The sequence below is a fragment of the Cyprinus carpio genome, unplaced genomic scaffold (genome assembly GCF_018340385.1).
Source record: "Cyprinus carpio isolate SPL01 unplaced genomic scaffold, ASM1834038v1 S000006557, whole genome shotgun sequence".
NCBI classification, from domain to species: Eukaryota; Metazoa; Chordata; class Actinopteri; order Cypriniformes; family Cyprinidae; genus Cyprinus; species Cyprinus carpio.
Window position 1 is genome coordinate 895,556 of NW_024879219.1, and position 22,785 is coordinate 918,340.

Sequence of the window (22,785 nt, forward strand, 5' to 3'; positions counted from 1 at the left end):
CTGTTTAGATAGGTATCCGAGGATACATGTGTGGAGTGGCGCCCAAGATGACGGGGCTTTTTTACCCCACTCAAGAAAGGATAACGAACACAACCGCGCGAAGCCCTCACAATATAGGATTTTAGAAAGAACGCAGAATACTAGCGTGGCCAAACTTAACCACGTGTGGTATTTCAGAAAGTGGTGCAAAGACTTGCACCGTTCACACTTACCAGAGCATGGATTTCAAAATACTAATTCTAGGAAGGGGCTCTCGTGGCACTCTGATAGAGCAAGACTCAGAGATGGAATGGTGCATCCTCAAAAAAGTAGTTTTGAGTCCATCAACACTCGATCGTTTGTGGAAATAATGCTGGAGCGCTCTGAAAAAAACAGTGAACGCATCTCATATGAGAGGAAGAACTCCTGAATCCAGAGTAGCACGCTCATAGGCGCCCCTTCTTGGAAAAAAGGGAGCGCTGCTAAACTACCACGAGAATCGCCCGAATAGCCCCTCATGTTGAGGTAAGCGATGCTTGAAGTGTAAAACAAATATACACTGTCTGAATGGAGCCCAGGAACCAAGGTCCTCAATCATCTCAAGAAAGGGAAGCGAGGCGGAGCTGCCGTAACCCTTACCATACAGGATTTCAGAAAGTGCCGGCAGAGTCTTGCGTGCACACTTACCAATACGTGGATTTTAGAAAGTGCGCATGTGTTCACGGTGCACACCGACCAACCATGTGGATTTTCAGAAAGTACAACAGACTTAGCAGTGTGTACCTAAAGGTTCCTAAGCATCGCAGAGGCTAAACCGCTATGAATAGGCGAAGCTCAAATTTGACAAACCTCTAGCGAGGGGAGCATCACCCTGAGGCGGCATATACAAAGAAGACTTCTGTAACTGCCACCTTCACTTCCCTCTGGATGCGACAGCACCTAAGCGGCCCAGGAGACCCCTCAGGGTGACCTTGCCGGACATCCATGAATTCCCTGCAGTGCTGTACCAGGCCTGATGATCAAGGAGGCTCCCGCAGAAACCTGTGATCTCAGCCGCCTAATACCGGAACATGAAGCCGGATGGCTGGTGCTGACGAGTGTTTAGTAAAACACTGTAACTGAGCACTGCAAAGGAAACTCACAGAGTTTATTAGTAGACACATAACCACCACAATTTACACATAAAGTATATACAGAAAGGGTTTATTTTTACACTCCCCACCCTCCTGCGCTGGAGCCCTGCTCAAGGGCGCCTCCTTTTAGTCCGGACCATCAGTAAGGTGGTTGCTATGAACATAGAACCCAGCAAAAACATTATAGGTCCCAGCATAGGAGGACTGTTATGCGGTTAGAGGTTTCCACCTAACCTCGATCAGGTTGGAGAGCTGGTGGTTACAGGGGAATTAGTAAGGGGAGGATAAAAGCAGAAGTTCCCTAAAGGGAACAAGTAGATACCTCAGTATCACTCTGACGAGAACGCTGCCTCGTCTGGATCACATCCCTTAGGTTCTGCTTACCCCCCCCTTGTGACCCACAATTCCTCTTAACCCTGCCCGCAGGTGGGGGAGGGAACGCGAGTCGCGACACTAGCCTTCTGTGCCCGTCTTTGATCCTCAGATCGAGACAGACCAGGACCCCTAGTTTGTTCGGGGCTCAGACCTGGACCTCCTTTCGTGGAACGAAGGAACTGAAAGCAGCAGAGTGCACCTTCGTCTTCCCGAACTTCTCGATCACCGTCTCAACGGAAATACCGAAAAGTTCAGAAGGCGAAACCTGAGCATCGAGAAAAAGCCTTTTCTTTCTTCCCGATTTCTGCAGAGTTCATCCACAGGATGTCTCTCCGCCACCACCATGGCCGCCATAGTCCTGCCGCTTGGCAGAGGCGGCCTGCTTGGTAGCCCGGAGAGAGGCCTGTGGTGTGGCGCAACTCGGCTACCTGAAGTCAGGAAAAAGTTCTTCGCCTCTATCCAGGTCTCTTAGCAGATCAGTCTGATATGCTTGAAGCATTTTATTTTGTAATACAGCCACAGCCTGACCTGCTGCTGCGTATGCCTTGCCATTTACAGCAGATGCATTGCTTGAAGGGGCTATAGATGGCAAGGAGGAAGATAAAGAGAGGATATCTCCCCCGCAGAATGAAAGCTCTTTCTACAGGGGGCTCCTCTCATAGCCATTTTCGCGCATCGCCTCGATGTCGGCAAAACTCTTATGCTGAACCGATGGATGACGAGAAGAAAATGGGCCTCTTTCATTCCTTTCGATCTCTGTATGGAGATCAGGCAGAAATGGAAGGCTCACCTGAGCTGGAGGGCTATGGTTGGAAAGATAACGCTCATCGAGGTGCGATCCATAAACTCCACACAGCTCTACATACGCAGGGCAGGAGAATTGAGAAGGCTCAGCCTCAGCTTCTTCACCATCCGCAAATATCTCCTGCTTTTCCTGGGTAAAACCCATGCAGAGCACTAACCTCAGTATCAGAAAGTGTTAAAGATATAACATCATCCCCCCGAGGCTCTCTCTCGTCGGCCGCCATTATGAGCGCGAAAGGGAAAGTCCCTCTTTAAACCATTCAACAGATCCCCCTGAAATTCTCACGAGCTCATTCTCCTCCGTGCCTCAGCAGCGGTGGGTCCTGAACCGCGGGAAGCAGATGGCTGCCTTTTTTTTTTTTTTTCCTCGGAAAGAGAGACGAACGAGAGCGGAGCTTTTTCCTTGAAAAAACGCACGCAATGCACGCAGATTGCCTCCTCAAAGGACATCGCGTTGCATGCTCTTTACCCAAACAAATGACGTAAAGATCGTGTGTGTCATCGGGTGTCAAATAACGCCGACACTGGATGCATACATTGGATCTAAACGCTTGCTAGTAGTCGCCATGAGATAGACAGAGAAGAGCGCTCTTACCGGTTCTTTCAGATGCACGCTTCAAACAAAACAGTCAGTGAAGACGAAGAAGAGAATGACGTGTTCTCCCGGTGCCTGTTTTATAGTCGCACCGGTAGTGACGTCAGAGGCTGTCGCCGGCCCACTCGTTGGTGGTTTTTTTCATTGTATGCTTCAGACACGGGTCATGACGAGGTGTTCCCCATAGCGACCCCTATTATATTTTCTGAAAGAAACACAAGAAATTGAACCGTGTGCGTCATCTCTTCGGACTTCAATCTTAGAAACAGCAGGACATTTATTCATCTTTGTGTGCTATCTGTCATTAGTGGTTGGTCTGTTTGCTACGACGAGATCTGATATTTTTGAGCAGATTGTAGAGAGAATCGTTTGTCCAGCTCAAGTTCAGAGAGGAGTGACTTGTTTGGGCTGGTCACCGGATTCACCACGGCCTGCAGAGGACTGGATTCATGAGCAAGAGACTCTTCAGGACCTGGGACTACTGTCGAGATTTACACACGAACACACGAGGATTTGTGAGTAACTTCTGACTGAGGTCTGTTGATGTTGAATCTTTTGGAGAAAAGTGCACCAACGATTCGAGGCCTTCATGTGTAGCGTTACTGTTTCAGAGACTGAGTTTGCGTTTTCACTTACATTATCACAGTACTGAGTGTTTAATATCTGTTTTGACTTGTTTAAAACGAAAGGAGGTAGACAATTAACATTTGTAACAAGTGAACTGATATTAATGATTCTGTTTGTGAGAAACAAGTTCAGTTGAGAGTACATTTGAGTACAAACGAGTAAGATTAATAGTGTTTCATACGAGTTTATTTGAAGAGAATTTTTGACTTACTAGTCAGTTTAAGAGTCATTTCTGTTTCCCAGTGAAAACCAATTGTTTTGGAGTAAGATTGATTCATTGTATTTGAGGTAACTGACATTTCATTAATTGATTCAGTTATATTTGGTTATTTTATTTTATTTTAACACTCTGAGTACATAAATTCATGGGTTATAATTTTAAATATTTAAGAATTAAATTAAATTCTAAGAGAATATTTTAAACACTTTATTGTTTGGTTTTGGACACTTAAACTCCTCCTTGTCAGTAAACTATTACAGCGGGGTCTGAGATGATTCATTTAAAGTGAAGTACAACAATAAGCAGTGTCAGATATTTTCAAATTTGTTTAAATGACATTAGGAGATAAAACACAGAGTCTGTAAATCATCAGATTACACTTTTACTTTCATTTTAACACAGTGCTTGTCTGAATGTGTTTTGCTGTTTGTGAATAATCTGATTCTGTGTAAATAATGTCAGGATGAAATAGTTTTTCATGTGTGCAGGTCACTGCTGTGGACTGACTGTTGAGACAGAGGTGGATTTGAGAAAATTAACTGAGATGATTCATAACTGACTCTGTGATCAACATCTGGATCTGCTTTTAGATGAAACCATGGCCTCCAGAATGAATCTCTCTGAAGAACATGACACACAGATAAAGACAGTCAAGAGGTGAGAAAACCTGAAATGTTTCTCTGAACATTTTTAATGTTCAGAAATAATAAATGCACACTACAATAGTGTTTTCATTTATAGTCAGATTCAGGGGCGTGAATCAGATTTATCTGAACACATGGATGTGTCCTGTGAGGAAAAACCCAGCGATGGATCTTTCAGATCTCTGCAGAGAGGAAGACTCTTCTGTTGAGTCCAGGTGAGATATTATGAGTGTCATATTTACTGTAGGTGTGGTGTCACATGTAAATTATCACCATAAGTCTCTGTTGCTGCTGGATGTTTCTGTGTCTTTATCTATATGTATTGGTTCATTTTATTCTATAATATGTGACCCTGGAGCACAAAACAGTCTTAAGTCGCTATTTTTTCATCAGAATGTATGGGTCAGAATTATTGATTTTTCTTTTTATGCCAAAAAAAAACATTAGGATATTAAGTAAAGATCATGTTCAATGAAGATTTTGTAAATTTCCTACTGTAAATATATTAAAACTTAATTTCTGACTAAGAGTATGTATTGTTAAAAACTTCATTTGGACAACTTTGAAGGTGATGATTTTCTCAATATTTTTGATTTTTTTTTTTCTTTTTTTGCACCCTCAGATTCCAGATTTTCAAATAGTTGTATCTCGGCCAAATATTGTCCTATCCTAACAAATCATACATCAATGGAAAGTTTATTTATTCAGCTTTCAGACGAAAAATTGACACTTATGACTGGGTTTGTGTTCCAGAGTCACATATATGAATGAATAGAGCACATGGGGCAGATTCCTTTTATTCATAGAAATATAATACTTTAATCTTTTAACTCTCAAGTCACAACAGACTCCTCAAAGTGAAAGATGAATATTAAAGGGAGGTTAAAACAGTGAAGGTGTTTCTGTCAAAGCAGAGTGAGATTTACAGAAACAGTTTGTATTCTGTTATATTTCAGTCTGTGGCAGAATGAATCTCCTGAACCCAGCTGTGTGTCCATGAATAGTGACGCGTCAATGGGTCTTCACTTCACTTCAGTTCAGGAGAATCATCTGCTGATCTGAGGTGTTGTTTAATTTACAGTATAAGAAATAATATATGATATTTATCATATTCATTAATATACTGATGTGTTTTAAATACATTACTACGTTAACAAAAATATTCAATATTTGTTTAACTACAGTCAAAAACATAAAGGACCGCAAACACATACAGCAAAGAAGAACTTAGACTCCATTTTTAAGGTTGGAACTTGTGTGTTATGTGTGTGTGTGTATCTGATTTCACTTGAGTGAGTGAGTGTGTGTGTGTGTGTGTGTGTGTGTGTGTGTGTATTATGATTTTATAATTATGATTTTATAAGCGTGTGTGTGTCCATCCAACACAATAAACCTCTGGGTAAAAGTATTAAAAATGGAGAAATCTGTGAAATTCTCTCTGTAATAGTCATGTTTACTTTCCTACACACACGTAAGATAAGTTGTAGGCCACTATAAAGCAGATCAATGTCCACTAAAGTAGAGAAGATGAATCCATATGTAACCTGACTGCTGCAAAAAGATGAACATCAATCTAACAAACAGCCAATCCAGTCAAACTCTCTCTTTTAACACTCAGTATCTGTAGACCGCTGATGTTTGAGCATACAGTGGAAGTTATTAGCAGGTCTGATATAATTCAGTGATGTTTATTAGTATTCATGCTTTAACTCTTGTGTATTGATCCTTTGGTTCACCTTCTCTGTGACTGAATACAGGTTTATTGTTTGAATATTTACTATGATTTTAGGAGCTTGAGCACAAAATCATTTCTGAGTTAAAAAACTTTAAGAGACTACTGAGTCCAGATTACCCAGAATGCTCTGAAAGAGACCGTTATGATGATGAGGCAGCTAGTAGAGTCAGAGAGGGGCTTCTGAAGATCACACTGCTCATCCTGAGGAAGATGAACCAGACAGACCTCGCTAACACACTACAGACCAGTAAGAGCTCTGGATCAGCAGATTATAGCCTGTGTTTTTATTATCAACCTTCTGTCTTCAGTCACTAATGTTCCTGAATATCACGACACAGTCTACTGTCTAACATATCAAACATTAAAATACATTTCTAACATATTGCTCTGCCAATAACAACAATTGTTATTGCTCAGAACTGATGCCTGTGTATCAGCAAAAACTCAGATCCAGACTACAGGATAAATATCAGAGAATCAGTGAAGGACTGTCCAATCATGGAGGCTCAACACGTCTGAATGAGATCTACACAGAGCTCTACATCACAGAGGGAGGCAGTGGAGAGGTCAATAATGAACATGAGGTGACACAGATTGAGACAGTGTCCAGGAGACCAGAGACACAGGAGACACCAATCAACTGCAATGACATATTTAAACCCTCACCTGGACAAGACAAACCCATCAGAACTGTGCTGACCAAAGGAGTCGCTGGAATTGGAAAAACAGTCTCGTGCAGAAGTTCATTCTGGACTGGACTGAAGGAAAAGCCAATCAGGACGTTCATTTCATATTTCCACTTCCTTTCAGGGAGCTGAACTTGATACAGAAACATCTCAGTCTTGTGGATCTTCTAAACCACCATTCACACAGAAACCAAAGAATTTAATTCAGCGGATTATGAGGACTACAAAGTCATGTTCACATTTGATGGTCTGGATGAGTGTCGGCTGCGTCTAGATTTCCAAAACAATCGGAGCTTGTCTAATGTGACAGAATCAGCTTCAGTGGATGTGCTGCTGACCAACCTCATCAAGAACCCTTCCTTCTGCTCTCCTCTGGATCACCTCTCGACCAGCAGCAGCCAATCAGATCCCTCCTGAGTGTGTCCACCAGCTCACAGAGGTACGAGGATTCAACGACCCTCAGAAGGAGGAATATTTCAGGAAGAGAATAAATGATCCGAGTCTGGCTGATAGAATCGTCACACACATCCGATCATCAAGAAGTCTGTTCATCATGTGTCACATCCCAGTCTTCTGCTGGATTTCAGCCGCTGTTCTGGAGAGGATGATGGGTAAAGCAAGAGCAGAGATCCCCAAGACTCTCACACAGATGTTCACACACTTCCTGATCTTTCAGACCAAACTGAAGACACAGAAGTATGAAGGGAAATATGAAATCGATCCTGATCAGGCTAGAAAGACTATTCTGTCTTTAGGAAAACTGGCTTATGAACAGCTGGAAAAAGGAAACCTGGTCTTCTATGAGGAGGACCTAAAAGAGAGCTGCATTGATGTCAGAGAAGTGTCCGTGTACTCAGGAGTTTGTACCCAGATCTTCAGAGAGGAGTTTGGACTGCAGCTGGGGAAGGTGTTCAGCTTTGTTCATCTGAGTATTCAGGAGTTTCTTGCTGCTTTATTCAAGCTGCTGTCCTTTTCTGAACAAAACACAGGACTGTGGAATGAGTTCAGGTCACCAATGAGCAGTTTACTGAAGAGAGAAGTGGACAAGGCCTTACAGAGTGAGAACGGACGCTGGGATCTTTTCCTCCAGTTCCTTCTCGGTCTCTCACTAGAGTCTAATCAGACTCTCTTACAAGGCCTCCTGAGAAAGACAGTAAGCAGCTCTGATATCAATCAGGAAACAGCTGCATACATCAAACAGAAGATCAGGGAGAATCCCTCTCCAGAGAAATCCATCAATCTGTTCCACTGTCTGAATGAACTGAATGATCGTTCACTAGAGCAGGAAGTACAAACTTACCTGAACAGAAGAGATTACCGTTGTCTCTCTGGAGTCTCTCTGTCTGCTGCTCAGTGGTCGGCTCTGGTGTTTGTGCTGTTGAACTCAGAAGAAGAGCTGGATGAGTTTATACTGAGGAAATATGATCCATCAGAAGAATGTCTTCTGAGGCTGCTGCCAGTGATCAAAACATCTAGAAAGATTCAGTGAGTATTTTACAGTGTCTTTGTTTTTTTGACTTTATTTTATACAGTAGGCCTGTGTTTCTCTACACTGTTTCTGTATATTTTGAGGTCTTTCTTATTTGACACTCAGCTAACATCACAGATGGCTCTACTAATGATCTGATGAGTTGAATCAAGTGTGTTTGATAAGAGAGATTCATCCAAACTGTGCAAAGTTGAGGTGTCTTCAGAAACAGGGTTGTGACTCTGATTTTACAAATATCTATCCTACCCTACATACAAATATCAAACATTAAAAATAAAATATAAAAAAAAATAAAAATTAAATGTGTTTAAGAATTCAATATGTGTGTGTGTGTGTGTGTATATATGTATGTATATATATATATATATATATATATATATATATATAAAATGAAAAAGGTGCTGCTTTCTCATTTTCTATCCATCTATTTCTATTCTTTTTTTCTTTATATATAGAATTCAATTTTTTTTCTGTTTTCAGTTTTTAAATCAGGAAAACAAATGATCACAATGTACTCGGTCTGTACAGCTCCACTATAAGCAGACTGAATACAAATAAAATACAAAATCTTCTTCAGTATTTTAAGGTTAAGATAGTTTGGGAATATTTGGGTCCTGTTTGTTGAGTGAAATCTGAAGTAATTTCAGTTTGAGTCTGAAGTCTATTCAAATTGGACTTGACTCTGAGTCACATATTATAGATATCAATTATTAAACCAGACACAGATAGCATTACATCTGTGTTTTCCCAGCAGTTATATTGGACACATGATTCAAGCTGTAATAACTCATTTTTAATCTTCTGTATATTCTCTGCAGTCTCTCCAGCTGTTATATTACACAGAAAGGCTGGTCTGCTCTGATTTCAGCTCTGAGATCAAACCCCTCACACCTGACAGAACTAAATCTGAGCCATACTACACCAGGAGACTCAGGAGTGAAGCTGCTCTACTGGAGGATCCACACTGTAAACTGAAGACACTAGAGTGAGTCTCATCACATCTCAGTAACTGTAAAATTTGGAGTAAAAAGTAAAAACTCAGATGTGTTTTCTATAGAAGTGGTTTTGTTTGCTGCCCTCTTACCCTCAGTCCAGACCCTTTAACTCTCAAGCATCCTTCCAGACAAATTTGGGCAAAAAAACCCCAAAAACGTAAAAAAAACAAAAAAAACAACAACAACTCCTTAATTTGTGCTTCGTGGACAAAAATGGGCACCTATAGGAAATGAATGGGAAACGCACACAAACCACTGAATGAGCACGCACACAGACACTCAGTGAGGTTTTTATTTTTAATTTTGTCAAATAAAAACATTCACTCACACAAAGAACTGAATGAACCAATGACTGAGCTTTTTTGTGCCACTCAGCACACACACACTTTAGGTCAAAAAACAAAACAAAACAAAACAGAAACATTAAAATAACACAGAATAAATATATAACTCATTGTTACGACCGCTAGGGGTCAGCTGTAACAGGAAAAGGAAGAGAGTCTCAGAACCAGAGAGATGTTGAATAAGAATTTATTAACAAGTTGGGGTTTAGCGTCAGGGGCAGACAAGGCCAAGATAACAAACAATAATTCTCTTTTTTTTAAATTCCTCTACACTTCCTAAATCAAAATTAAAGAAAACATAAAAAAAGAAAATAGTTTCAATTTACCTGACTCTCTAAACCAAAACAAAGTGAAAAGTGACTTCGAAATAAAATGGCGTCTAACCCCTTACATCCCTCAACTTAACAAAAATGATTTACAAAATACTTACAAGAGATATATACAAGTTAACAACCAACAATTTACAATCGGTATCCAAAATCATAGTCAATCAGGCTTGGGTCGAATTGACAAGGAATATCACAGAATGGAGCCAAAAAAAACCCCACTATAACAGAATTAACATAGAACACAATAACACTCACAATCTTAAACACCAACACACTATCTCTCTGGTAAGACACTTAAAAACTTAAACAACGACAGCAAGGCACAAAGGCAAACTACAGAGTCATACGCAATGGCACAATCACGGCCCCCATTAGCCGCATATCCACTGTCGGGCCAGTGCAAGCCAGGGCTTAAAGGAGGCCGGGCGGGGCTAATAGCCTCAGGCCAGTAGCACAAGGCCAGAATAGCGCAGCGTTTCCACAGTCAGGCCTGAAGCTCCGCTGCACGTCACTAAAACCCGCCCTTTACACGCCTCTCTGGAACAACGTCATGCAACCCCATCGTTTCACCAACAGAGAGAAGTTATCAGAAAACGAATAAGAAATAAATCCCTGGAACTAGCACAATCACAAAACGAACACGATAACAGCGGCCTTTTGTTTGCATGCTTTGTTAAATATAATATTCAAATTCAAAAGCATCGATGTTTTACTATGAGTGATACATTGAGCAAAATGAATTAATTTATCAGGACTCAAAATTAATCACACAGAAATAAATGTATTTCTATTTTATTTATTTATTTTTAACGCTTATGAAAATAGCCTGCTTAATCAGTCGAGACTACTTCTATTTATTTGTAGCCACAGTAGCCTATATACGTCACATTTAGAATGAATGATAATTTTTCTATTTTTTATAAAAGCTCCCAAACAAAAATCATTATTATATTTTTATGACATGCTATGCAGAGCTAAACTCTCGAGACGAGACTTATGACAGATAAAATATGTTACTAAATAAATACACAATTGTGATAGAGAATAAGAAGCTGACGTCTGATTTCTTCAAGTGGTTGCATTTACCATGTTTAGTATGGTAACGTTAATGTTTAGCGTGCATAGTCTTTTACATCGCTTATAAATATTTTATGATAATTATAATCCACATCGGATTGCGTTATTTCAAACACTCGCTGCTGACTGAAAGTAAGTTTTGAGCTCAGCTTATTTTTAAAAGTTTTTAATGTTGATGTTATAGCTGTTATCTTTCTGAAATGAACGGCGCTGATGCTCTCCAGACGCGGAGAAACTCCGCCTTCGTTCATAACCACTCCTCTAGCCCCAGCTGTCCCGCTTTGGCCCAAGGTTTTCGTCGGGCCAAAAAACCCCGACGAGGCACGATCAAGCCCCGGAAGTGACAGTGGAAACGCTACTGGCCCTGGCACACACTAGCACGCCCGCTTTAAGCCCGACAGTGGAAACGCGGCCAATGAGTGTTTGGGGAAGTCCTTATATCTGGGTCAGGTGAAGAGAAGAACCAATCACAGCCTCCAGCAAATTATCTCCAGGACCCGCCCATCTGAAACACAAACATACACAGAGAGAACACAAGAGGGCAGAATGGAAACAACGAGCAAATGACTTGGGCTCATAACACTCATGCATGTTCAAATTCCCCGCTGACGTAACGTCAACAGTTTAATTAAAATGCTACACATTTAGCCCTATGTGACGTCTATTTTTATATTGTTTATCAACAGTATACATTTTTATAGTGTTTGGATTAACTAGCCGAGTAGACAGATATGAATGTTTATTCATAACATCCGGAAAATAATAAATATTGTTAGCTGATGCTAACTGTCTAGCTAACAAGCTTGCTGGTGCTAAGTTGAGGTAATTTTTAGATATAAAGTCCAAGTAAGGAATAATTGACGATGGGCCATTGAATTATTAGAAAAATAATGCACACCCGAGGTGGTGATGCGGACACGACGCAAAGCGGAGTGTGCATTATCTTTCTAATAATTCAACGGCCCGGAGTCAATTATTCCGCTTATACTACGGTTACCACACCTCATTTATTTAAAGGTATTCGTCCGGTTTTTGTACTTAAATCGCTATTGTGAGTCAGGGCCGGCGCTCACTCTGACTATCCCGCCCCCTCACCCAAGATGAGGGTGAAAATAGATTTTAATTGAAATTAATGAAATATAATGGTTTATTTAAAAAAATATACTTGCCAAATGCATAGGCTTTCAAGCATTATGATGCTACTATAGCAACAATTTAGGACAGTCCATTTCACAAAGTCGCATTTTCTACTCTGACACAAATTCCTGCGCAAGCGGTGCAACTACCCAGCAAGCAATTTTCAGTTTAAAAGACGTCTGTTAACCGTCTAAACACAGCCCAGACGTCTAGGCTAAAACAAGGCTGAATTTGGGCTGTCAGTGAAAAGTTAATAGACGTCTAACACAATAGCCAAAGAATAGCCTAGTCATCAAACAGACCGCTATTAAACGACTACATGTATAGGTGTAATAGACGGTGTCTAGGCTAAAACAAGGCTGAATTTGGGCTGTCAGTGAAAATTCAGTAGATGTCTAACCATAATCATCAAATCGACAGATTATGAATGCCTACATAATAGATAACAAAACAATACCTAAAATATTTTTTGTCAACTAAATATAACATGTTCTTCTCATAAATAGCAATTAAAACAAACAAATTAAATATAAAGCTTTTATTAATAAAAGCAAAATTTTAAATAATGAAAACTTGAAACAATATTTAAAACAATATTCAATACAAAATGAAAAACATAAGAAATAATATATTTGTGACAATAACAAAATATAAACAATGTAATTACATAAAAAAGTAAGATTTTAACTTGTAATAATAAAAAAAAAATTGTAATAAAGGACAACCAATATTCGTACAACTTATGACATGGAAAAATATTAAATATTAAATTAAAATATTAAATTAAAATATTAACTCTAAATACAGATCACGAGACAAACTATCAAGAGTGAAGTGATTAACTGTTATTTTTATTTCTATACCCCCCCCCCCCCCCACTCTCCCCGGTGCTTGTTTAAAATGCTGCCCGATGGCATTCCTCAAGTCTAATTCAGTTTCCGTTGGGAAGTTGGTCATCACGGCATCTGCCAAGAAAGAAAGAAAATAAGCACGATAAAAGGCTTTTTGGACATCATCATGTTTTACTTTAATTACATCAATTGCGACGGAGTGTCTTTCTATTTTTCTTTGATGATAGGGCTTGGTAATATAGAGCTGACATATATAGTCTCAGTATATACTGATTTGGAAAATATATTTATATCAATACAGACTGATGTCATAAAGGAAAGACATTAAATCGTTAAGCCTAAAGACAGACATAAGCTCTCTGAACAATGTTTACATGCAAACACACACACATATCTGTAATGAACGAGAACAGAGTGGTCTTCTGCAGTGTACCACCCCCCTTCACGTTAAAAGTAGACATAAGACAGTTTTGCAAAACCCTAAAACATAAAAAAGGTTAACAATTGGTAAAAAATACTGACCTTAATTTTTAGCCAGTCTCTCCACTGAGCCATATCTGTACTAAACAATACGCACACATACAAAAACAGAATTAGTCAACACTGTGCATAACAACAAGAAAACTGGTCTAGCTACTTTTATTCCTTTTTGTGTTGAATATGGTGTTTTGTTCTGCATATTTATTGCTGTGCTTTGTTCACTGTATAATTATCAATAAAACTTACAGTGCATTTAAATCAAAGAACGTGGATCACATCACTCCAGTTCTGAGGTATTTATACTGACTTCCTGTCTGTAAAAAGCATGTACTTCAACGTAATATGCTAGATTTATAAAGCACTGAAAGTTTTAGGGCCTCTCAGCTCTGCCTTCTGTCCCCAGTGACAAAACTGCATTTGGAGAATGAGGATTCAGTTTTTATATGGAACAAACTGCCAGAAGCCGAAAGACTTTACTATTTGCATCTAATAATTTCTGCGAATTATTAAACTCTCACATTGCACTTATTACAGGGTGTTTAGAGGTATATAAATGCATAAAGTTGACAGAGGAATATGACTGGTACAACATTTTATGCCTTCCACAGTCGATATAAAATCATTTAGACCACGTATCTGTGATTGCCATCGGGATATGAAGAGACTTTAAACCAACATAACACAAAGTGCTTTTGAACCAAATCCCTTGCCTTTGAGATTGCACCACAGAATGGCGTACTCTACCCTGCTATCTGCTATAATTTCACGTTCCTTACAAGATATCAAATGTAGAATGGCAGCATGTCAAAGAGATAACACAGATACTTACAAGAAAAAAAAAACTAAAAATGTCCTTATTTCTGTTTTCTGTCTGTTGATTGTCAGCGTCGTTGCTCACGCGTCCTTCTCCTCCTGAGGCTTTTGATCACGCGTTGCTCTTCAAAAAAAGCTCATGGCACCGGCGGTATTGTTTATCGCGAGATCTGGCAACTTCCAAGTCTCGCGTTGGCAGTGGCCATGTCTCAGTAGGGCAAATTGCCATCTACAGGTTGGGATATATAATTGCATGTTTATTTAACAAAGTAAGAAATCTAATCGGGAAATGTAATGTGTGACAGCAAAAATAATGCAAATTAAAACTTGGCAAAAAATTACTTGGTTGTTATGATGTCATGCATCCCACAAGCTGTATATGTAAACAGTTTTAGACTAGCTGGTTCAATATAGGGCTATAGACAAGTCGTTGAAATTAGACCACAGATTGCCTTGATTTCGCCCATACACAGCCTGTCCAATTCAGGGATAAATCGTGGCTACAGATGTCACAAAATAACACTTATTGTCTAGATATTATTGATACTGCGAACATGATGGAAACCATCTCATGTGCTGCCTGGGCAAAAACTGTCATATATTTCACAACTTGCAAAAATTACATAAAACCAAATTCAAGGTTAAAGATGAGACAGCCAGATATCGGGTCATTTATAATAATCATTTAACCGAGATCTTTATTTTTTTATTTTTGCCTAATTCAATATTTAACAATATGCTGTAAAATAATTACATAAACTATATAATAATTCTAATTGTAATGTTTAAAAAATTTACTTGTATTTGATAAGCTGCGTGGTCAAAACTTACATGTAAACAATTTTAAGGCTCTTTTAGCTATGCTCATCGCTGGTATAGGGCTATAGCCAAGCCTTAAAATTAGACACACATAGCCTCAATTTCGCCCAAGGACAATTTCGCAGACTACACGTAGCCTGTCTAATTTAGAGCTAAAACGTGGCTACATATAGACCATGTCAAGAAAATACACGTATATTTTTGTAGATGTTATCGACACTGCGAACATGATGGGATATGAACCATGCACTGCCTGGACAAACACTAGTGGCTCAGTTTGGACTATGAGTGGGCTACACATAGCTGCTCTGACGACGAGCTAAATAGCGGCTACGCTCAGGCTACTTATTGAACATGTCAAAGAAATGAAGCCAAACACCTTATAAACGCTGTTGACTTTGCTGACATGACGTAATATCATATATCTCACAAGTTATTTTGCCAAAAAACGACTTTTAACAAAATTCTGGGTTATTTGGGCTACACATAACCAGACTGTATCTGGTCTATAGTTAACCGAGACGGTGAAATGATGGCTATTGCTTTCTGGGTAAGAAAGCAGAACTAATAAGCTATGATGAAATATTTTTTCATGTTTAATAGAGGGTGAGATGATTTAGCTGTATTGTTATTGTTTGTTGCTGTTCAAGTTGTTCTAACTTAAAATGATGCATTTAAATTGAACAAGCTATTTGCTGTCAACACATCAACTCATAACTGATAAAAAAAAATTGCAAAATACAAACACGCACACGTCTAAAGATCTGAACCGACACTTGAAAGTGTGATGTATAATAAATAACATTGGCATGGGATTGAGAAACAAATAGATGAATTTCAATTCATCAGATCAAAACCACAGGGATTGTTTTTAATTTCATAACTCAATATGAAAATCAGAAGGTTGAACTCTGCATATTAACCCTGCACAAGTTCACATGCACTCCCCCACCATAGTGCAAGTCATGGTCAAAATGATAAACCAAGATATAATATGTATATAATATCACATTTAGTTACAAAAAATGAGTGTACTGTACTTATGTATAATAAGATATGAATGGAATGCACATGGAAGCACAAAGATCTGAACCGTCAGATTCTAAATTTCATAGTGCAACATGACCAGACAGAAGTGTTAACATCAGAAGGATCTTGAAAGTTTCCAAACTCTCTCCCATCATAATGCTATTTAATGATCATAAAACAAGAAACAGAAAAAGGAAAGTAAAAGCACTTGTCAATTCGAAAGAAAATGTGTACATACTGTATAAGAAAATGAGACATGAAACAACATTTGTTTGCATGAGAACATGCATATTCCAAGTCATGACATGATAAACTTTAATGCACATTCTAAAATGTAGTGAAAGGCACAAAAGAACATAAAGTTCCTTAAAAAAAAAAAAAAAATACTTTTTATGAAAGAGTGCTGTGGAGCCGATGGACACATTATGAACATTGAAAAGTGAAAGTGACATACATTTGTGCTCTGCATTTAACCCATCCAGAGTGCACACACACAGTAGTGAACACACACACACACCGTGAACACACACCCAGAGCAGTGGGCAGCCATTTATGCTGCGGTGCCCGGGGAGCAGTTGGGGTACGGTGCCTTGCTCAAGGGCACCTCAGTCGTGGTATTGAAGGAGGGAGAGAGCGCTGTACATTCACTCCCCCACACCTACAATTCCTGCCGCTGTAGCGAGCACATGGTGGGAGCAGATGTTCTTCACAAGTTTTTGCAGAGCCTCAATGGTGTATTTCATGAGCTTGAGGTAGTGGATGTTCACTGCATACAGACCCATTAGGAGTCCAAACACCTTGGGGACATGGGAGATGTCAGTGATGACAGGATGTCCAAATGAGAGCAATGTTGGTTATTCCTTGGGAAGCACATCACATTGCTGCTCCTCAGTTATAATCAGAATGCCCTCGTCAATTTCTTTCTCAACATCCCTAATTTCACCGGATGGCTGGGAAAACAAAATATTACATTACATACTCAATTTATAACAAATGAACACACATATGTACATACACTATTAAAGTTGTGTGTTTTGTTAAAAGCACAGCTACCAATACATGAAAATTGTCGTTCACCCTCAAGTGGAAGATATTTTGAAAAATGTAACCAAAAATGAAAGTCAAAAGTAAATGGTGCTCCTCAACTGTTTCGTTTACAAACATTCAAAATATCTTCCTGTATTAAACTCTTAAAAGCCTGTACAAATTTATTTGTTCTGCTGAACACAAAGACTTTAAAATCCCAATGGGAAAATAAGTGGAAAACACACCCCCGGAACCAACTAGGCTAAAAAAGGGGGAAAATTATTTTCTTCACTGGTATTCTACATGATTTCTGAATGTCATAAAATGTGACAAACCAATACAACATATTAGTTTTTTTTTTCTTAATCCAATTCTAACTGTCTAATCTGTCCCACCATTTTAATAATGATCAGAAAATATATTGGTGTAAAGAGGTATTCCTTTTAAATAATAGTCTGTTGCACTGCATGTTCAGAGTATAGCATGACTCTTAAAGGGTTAGTTAACCCAAAAACACGTTTTACTCACCCTCATGGCATCGTAGGTGTGTATGACTTTCTTCTTTCAGACCAATCCAATCGGATTATATTAAAAACTATTCTTGCTCTTCCAAGCTTTATGATGACAAAAGGTGGGTTTTTTTCAACAGTCCAAAAGTAGTCAAATAAAGTGCATCAATTCATAATAAAAAGTGCCTCACACAGCTCCGAGGGGTGAATAAGGGCCTCCTGTAGCGAATCCATGTGTTTTTGTAAAAAAAATATACATATTTAAAATGTTAAAAAGTGTTTATAACGTTATAAATATGGATATTTTATTGATGGTTGGGTGCATTTTATTTGACTATTTTTGGACTGCTGAGAAAAAAGCACACCTGTCTACTGCCATTAAATAACTTGGAAGAGCCAGGACAATTTTTAATTCAACTCAGATTGGATTCGTCTGAAAGAAGAAAATCATATACACATAGGATGCCTTGAGAATGAGTAAAACATGGCCTAATTTTCATTTTTGGGTGAACTTACCCTTTAAGCAACGTTGCTAATGGCCAACATGCCAGCACTGAACATTTTTCAGGATTCAAAACAGTATTCAGCAAAATAATAAAGAATGGCGATGTCCATAAACAGGGTTTCTGCTGGTTTTATGAAGATAAATTCAACACTTTATAAAGACCTTTTAAATACCAATTATAGAAAATTCAAGGAATAAAACTGAAGGGAAAATAATGTCATATTATGTTCTCTAAATTTTGAAGCTGTTTTCTAATGCAAATATCTACATTTTCGTAAAGGGTTCATCCAAAAAAAAAGAAAGAAAATTGTCATTTACTAAACCTCAAGTTGTTTTAAACCTGAATGAGTTTATTTCTGTTAGTCCCAGTCCCAGATAGTATAACACAGTACACACCCCACAACGTGTTACAACCCCAGATCACCCAGATTTCTTCTTCTTCTATTACCTGGACCACATCACTGCAGATCGCTGGTGCTCAGTTTGGTCATCCACAAGCGTAATCCCAACAGACATGTCCTTGATGAATCCCTGCTCCGAGCCTGTGTGCTTTAATAAAAACAAAAGGAAGCATTGAAATGTGCCTAGTAATCGTAAAGCTTATAGACTCCAATAAATGTGCATTTATAAAGTAAAAAAATTTACTTACAACTTTGTCCAAACTCTACAATGTGAATGTCATTTCCATTATGTCTGCAAAGCATTTTGATGGATACAACTGGAAAAGGACTCGCTGCGGTCCATCCACAAGATTACTGAATTCTGCGCTGATCTTCAGTCATTCCAAAATATCATAAACATGAAAACATTGTAAAATAATAAACATAAATATATAAATAAATCTTTACAGAGAAAGTCAAATGTATTGACAAGTTTGTCTTAATTACCAAAGACAAACTTTACCACCCAGAGGATGCTTTTAAATGACACAACACAGAATTATAACAAAATAAAAGGAAATTTAACACATTTGTGTTGTTTGTTATTGTATGGCTGTTTATATATGATATATGATATTATTACTTTTATTCTAAAGTGTATAGTTTTGAACGTATGCAATTCACTTCTGACCGTATATTCACCATAAAAACAGATATCCACGCAGCATTACACTGGGTTCTGGTGAGGCACGTGAATGATTAACGTTACTTCAGAAAACTGAAAGAAGAGTTTGTAACGTTACCTTCAGAACTTCATCTGAACCAAGCTCATGTCAGCGATATCAAATATAACGTTGAGTTACGCGCTCCAGAAGAACTCTGAGGGAGCTGCTCATCTGGTGCTCCTTCGTTTCCCTTATAACATGCAGAAAAGAGACAGTTCGAGTAGTAATCTTGTTTTTTTCCTAATTTTTCATCGATGTATATTCTGACGGATGTCTTCACGCTGTCAGGTTTAAAGAAGTCCCTTTTTTTATTAAATTCCCGCCGTTCTGAATCCTCAGTGATCCGTTGAACTCTCGCACTCTGTTTAAACGGTCTCTAACGCAGCTCTGGGCTCAAATAATACAATAATACAAACTGTATTTTTATCGTTCTCCACATAAGTTCAGCTCAGTACCGCATGGGAGAATATCTGGTTTAATATTTATGAGGAAAATACTGTGAACCGCCTGTGTTTTGACATTTGCATACAGTACATACAGAAAATACGACTCTTTAAACCATACTTATTCTTCTGAGACAACAAATGTAATTTTACACATTAAGCCAATAAATACAAATATTTTACTTACCAAAGTTGTATTCTGGTAAAATATCCAAACTTTGTGGGGAAACTGACCAGTATGGCTGACGACCGTCTTCTGTCTGGAATGGTCTTCACGAGAATGACGAGATCTCGCGATAAGTGATGTTGAGAACGTGATGTTGCTATTGAATTGATTCAACACATTTTTTTTTAAGTTGAGAGGACAAATAATCTAGTTCAGTCAACTTTCAAACTAGTTGAGACACTGAAAACTTAACATTTTTAGTTGAATGAACAAATTCAGTAACTGCAAGTTATGTCAACATAAAAAAATTCATTGAAACAACTAAACTGCTAAATAATTTTTTACAGTGTGTAGTGTGTATATATATTGTTAAAAGTCATATAAAAGTAAATATAAAATACAATATAAGTCATTTATAAATACTGCTTTCACAAATAAAAATGTGTAACTGCTAAAACATTTAAGAGCTTAAGATAACTAAAAAAGAAAATGTATGATTACTTCTGAGGTATGTGTTAGGTTTAATTTATATTTAGTTACAGTATGATTATTAATCTTAACTCAATTCTAAGAATCAGAACTTTTAGTTATTTAATTTATTTAAGATTTCTATGACCTTGGAATGCACTCTTATGAAAAACAACCATGGTATTACTATAATAGCTAACTATAAAACACAGCAAATTGATTATCATTTTAAAATATCATGTTTTTAAAAATAGTTAAATATAAAATAATGGTACATCTGTGGTAACTGTGAATGTACTAAAAACAAAAGACAGATGAAGCTAGATGCCCGACTCCAGACCCGGACAGCATCATAAAGGTGATCCATTAGACGCTCCGTCAGCAGCTCAGTGTTTTATTCATTTATGTCAGGAAAAGGACCATTTACATCCAAATGTAATTTAATGCACACAGAACACAACCTAGAAATATATTTCAGAATATAAACCGCTTAATTGGCCATTTTCAGTAAGATTTAACGTTACTAAATGTGTTTGTGTTCCTGTGCGTTTAACTTGAATAATGTCCAAAAGATATCTGTTTTAAAGCAGCGGGTAATTCACTGTTGATTTGCTTAAAATCTACTTTGAGATTCTGTTGGCGAACATGTTTATGGTGCATTCTGCGCGTACAGCACCCCCAACCTAAAACATCTTCCCGCCCCTGCACACACACACACACACACACACACACACACACAATAAATGAACACCGGTCAGTGCATGACGTGAAATTCGAATGTGCTCTCGCACATTGGCTGGCGCTGAGCCAGAGACAGGCGCGCGCTGAGAGCTGTCATCACAACTTTCAGTGTTTTCAACCACATTATGTTTATTTTAGGTTTCAGACATATAAGTACTAAAAAAAACAATACATTTAGAGTTTGTAAAATACACACTGATGTCAAAGGAAGAGGCAATAATAATCCTTTCCATTATAATTAGACACATTTTATTCATATCAGATACACATTGTGTAAGTAACTTTAAAGTTTACTCTATTATTCTCCCAGTTCAGCAGCCACTTACTTTTATGTATTTCGGGAGAAGTGGATGAATTCACGTGTTGTAAATCCAACAGATCCGATTCTCTGAACTGCGTCTGCGGCACAAACTAAGATGGCGGCGCCCATCGCGCATACAGCTCAACTAACGCGATCGTTATAAAGGTGTTTAAACAACAAAACACTTCCACTCGCATATATTTGACAGTCGGAATATCAGCGATTTCATGCCATATCTAACAAATTTGTGAATATTTTGAATAAAAAAGGAAAAATGACAAAAGCAGATCATCATCATTCATTCAGCTCTGTTGTTGCTGCGGTATGTCATGTGTGAAAGGGTTAATTCAATACTTGTTAAATGGTGTTTGCAGAAAAGTCTGATACAAAAAAAAAATTATATATATATATATATATATATATATATATATATATATATATATATATATATATATATATATATATATTTAATTCAATTAGTAATTTTGTCCCAGACATTATGAGATTACGTCAGCGTCAATCACAATCAAGTTACGTACATACATCACGCGCAGCAACACACCGTAGAACAATAATTATTCAGCATGACACAGAAATGCTTTACCGAGTAATCCGTGTTTCTGACTGTGCGTTCACACCGCCGGCGTCGAGAGCGTCAAAAATCGCTCTGGCCACCCTGCTTACAACGCTGCAGAAAGATTCGTGAGCGCTCTGACGTAGATCGAATGCTTATCGTGTATTTAAAGCGGCCGCAAAGCAAACAAGCTTGTTGATCTTTTGCAGACTGACCACAATGAGCGTAACGTTATAAGTTAACCTCATTAAATATTGTTGTGGACGAAGCATTAAGATCCTTTACCTAATAATGTATAAAGCACTGTAAAAATACTCTGATGCAGGTAAAAGTCCTGCATTAAAAATGTTACTTAAGTAAATATAATCAAGTATAAACATTACTTAATGTATGTATAATCAAGGAAATTTTTTAAAAAGTAAACTGGGACTACTGTAGCCTAGTATTATTTATTTTATCATTAGATTATTATTCTTATATCGTTACTGCACATCAGCAACTCACCAGAAACATGAACAATTTCAGACACCTTGGTCCACATATCATTTTTAATTAATTTTTTTATGGCCCTGTACGCAAACAGGGACACATCATAGATTACTGCAAACCCGCCACAGCAATAATCAACCTTTTGTTTTGAGAAATAATGTGGTTGGAGCTGCGTTCTCTATCCTCTCAAGCGGTGGACTTCTACGTTCTGATTGGTTGCTGCCCAACCGCGTCATAGCTCATTACCATAAAGTTGCCCTGATTTCAACTCTCCTCAACACTCTCAACGGCCAAGTC

The 22,785-nt window shown here is 38.1% G+C and overlaps 1 protein-coding gene and 1 long non-coding RNA gene across 3 annotated transcripts in view; one reads left to right on the forward strand and one right to left on the reverse strand.

Annotated features, from left to right (window-relative positions):
- The first annotated feature begins 4,246 nt into the window (after positions 1-4,246).
- Positions 4,247-22,785, forward strand: part of LOC109083393 (NLR family CARD domain-containing protein 3-like) — a 67,229-nt gene continuing 48,690 nt past the window's right edge. Inside the window, 2 exon segments of the mRNA XM_042754613.1 lie at positions 4,247-4,390; positions 4,475-4,592. Coding sequence (XP_042610547.1) covers positions 4,516-4,592 — 77 coding nt within the window. The 5' untranslated portion in view covers positions 4,247-4,390; positions 4,475-4,515.
- Positions 16,721-20,271, reverse strand: LOC109064058. Of its 2 annotated transcripts, none has more exons than XR_006159489.1 (4): positions 19,937-20,271; positions 18,851-18,973; positions 18,650-18,750; positions 16,721-17,111 (listed from the first exon to the last, which is right to left on the reverse strand). It is a non-coding gene; the product is annotated as an uncharacterized LOC109064058 (long non-coding RNA). The 2 variants fall into 2 exon arrangements; XR_006159490.1 differs by lacking the exon at positions 19,937-20,271 and adding an exon at positions 19,385-19,759.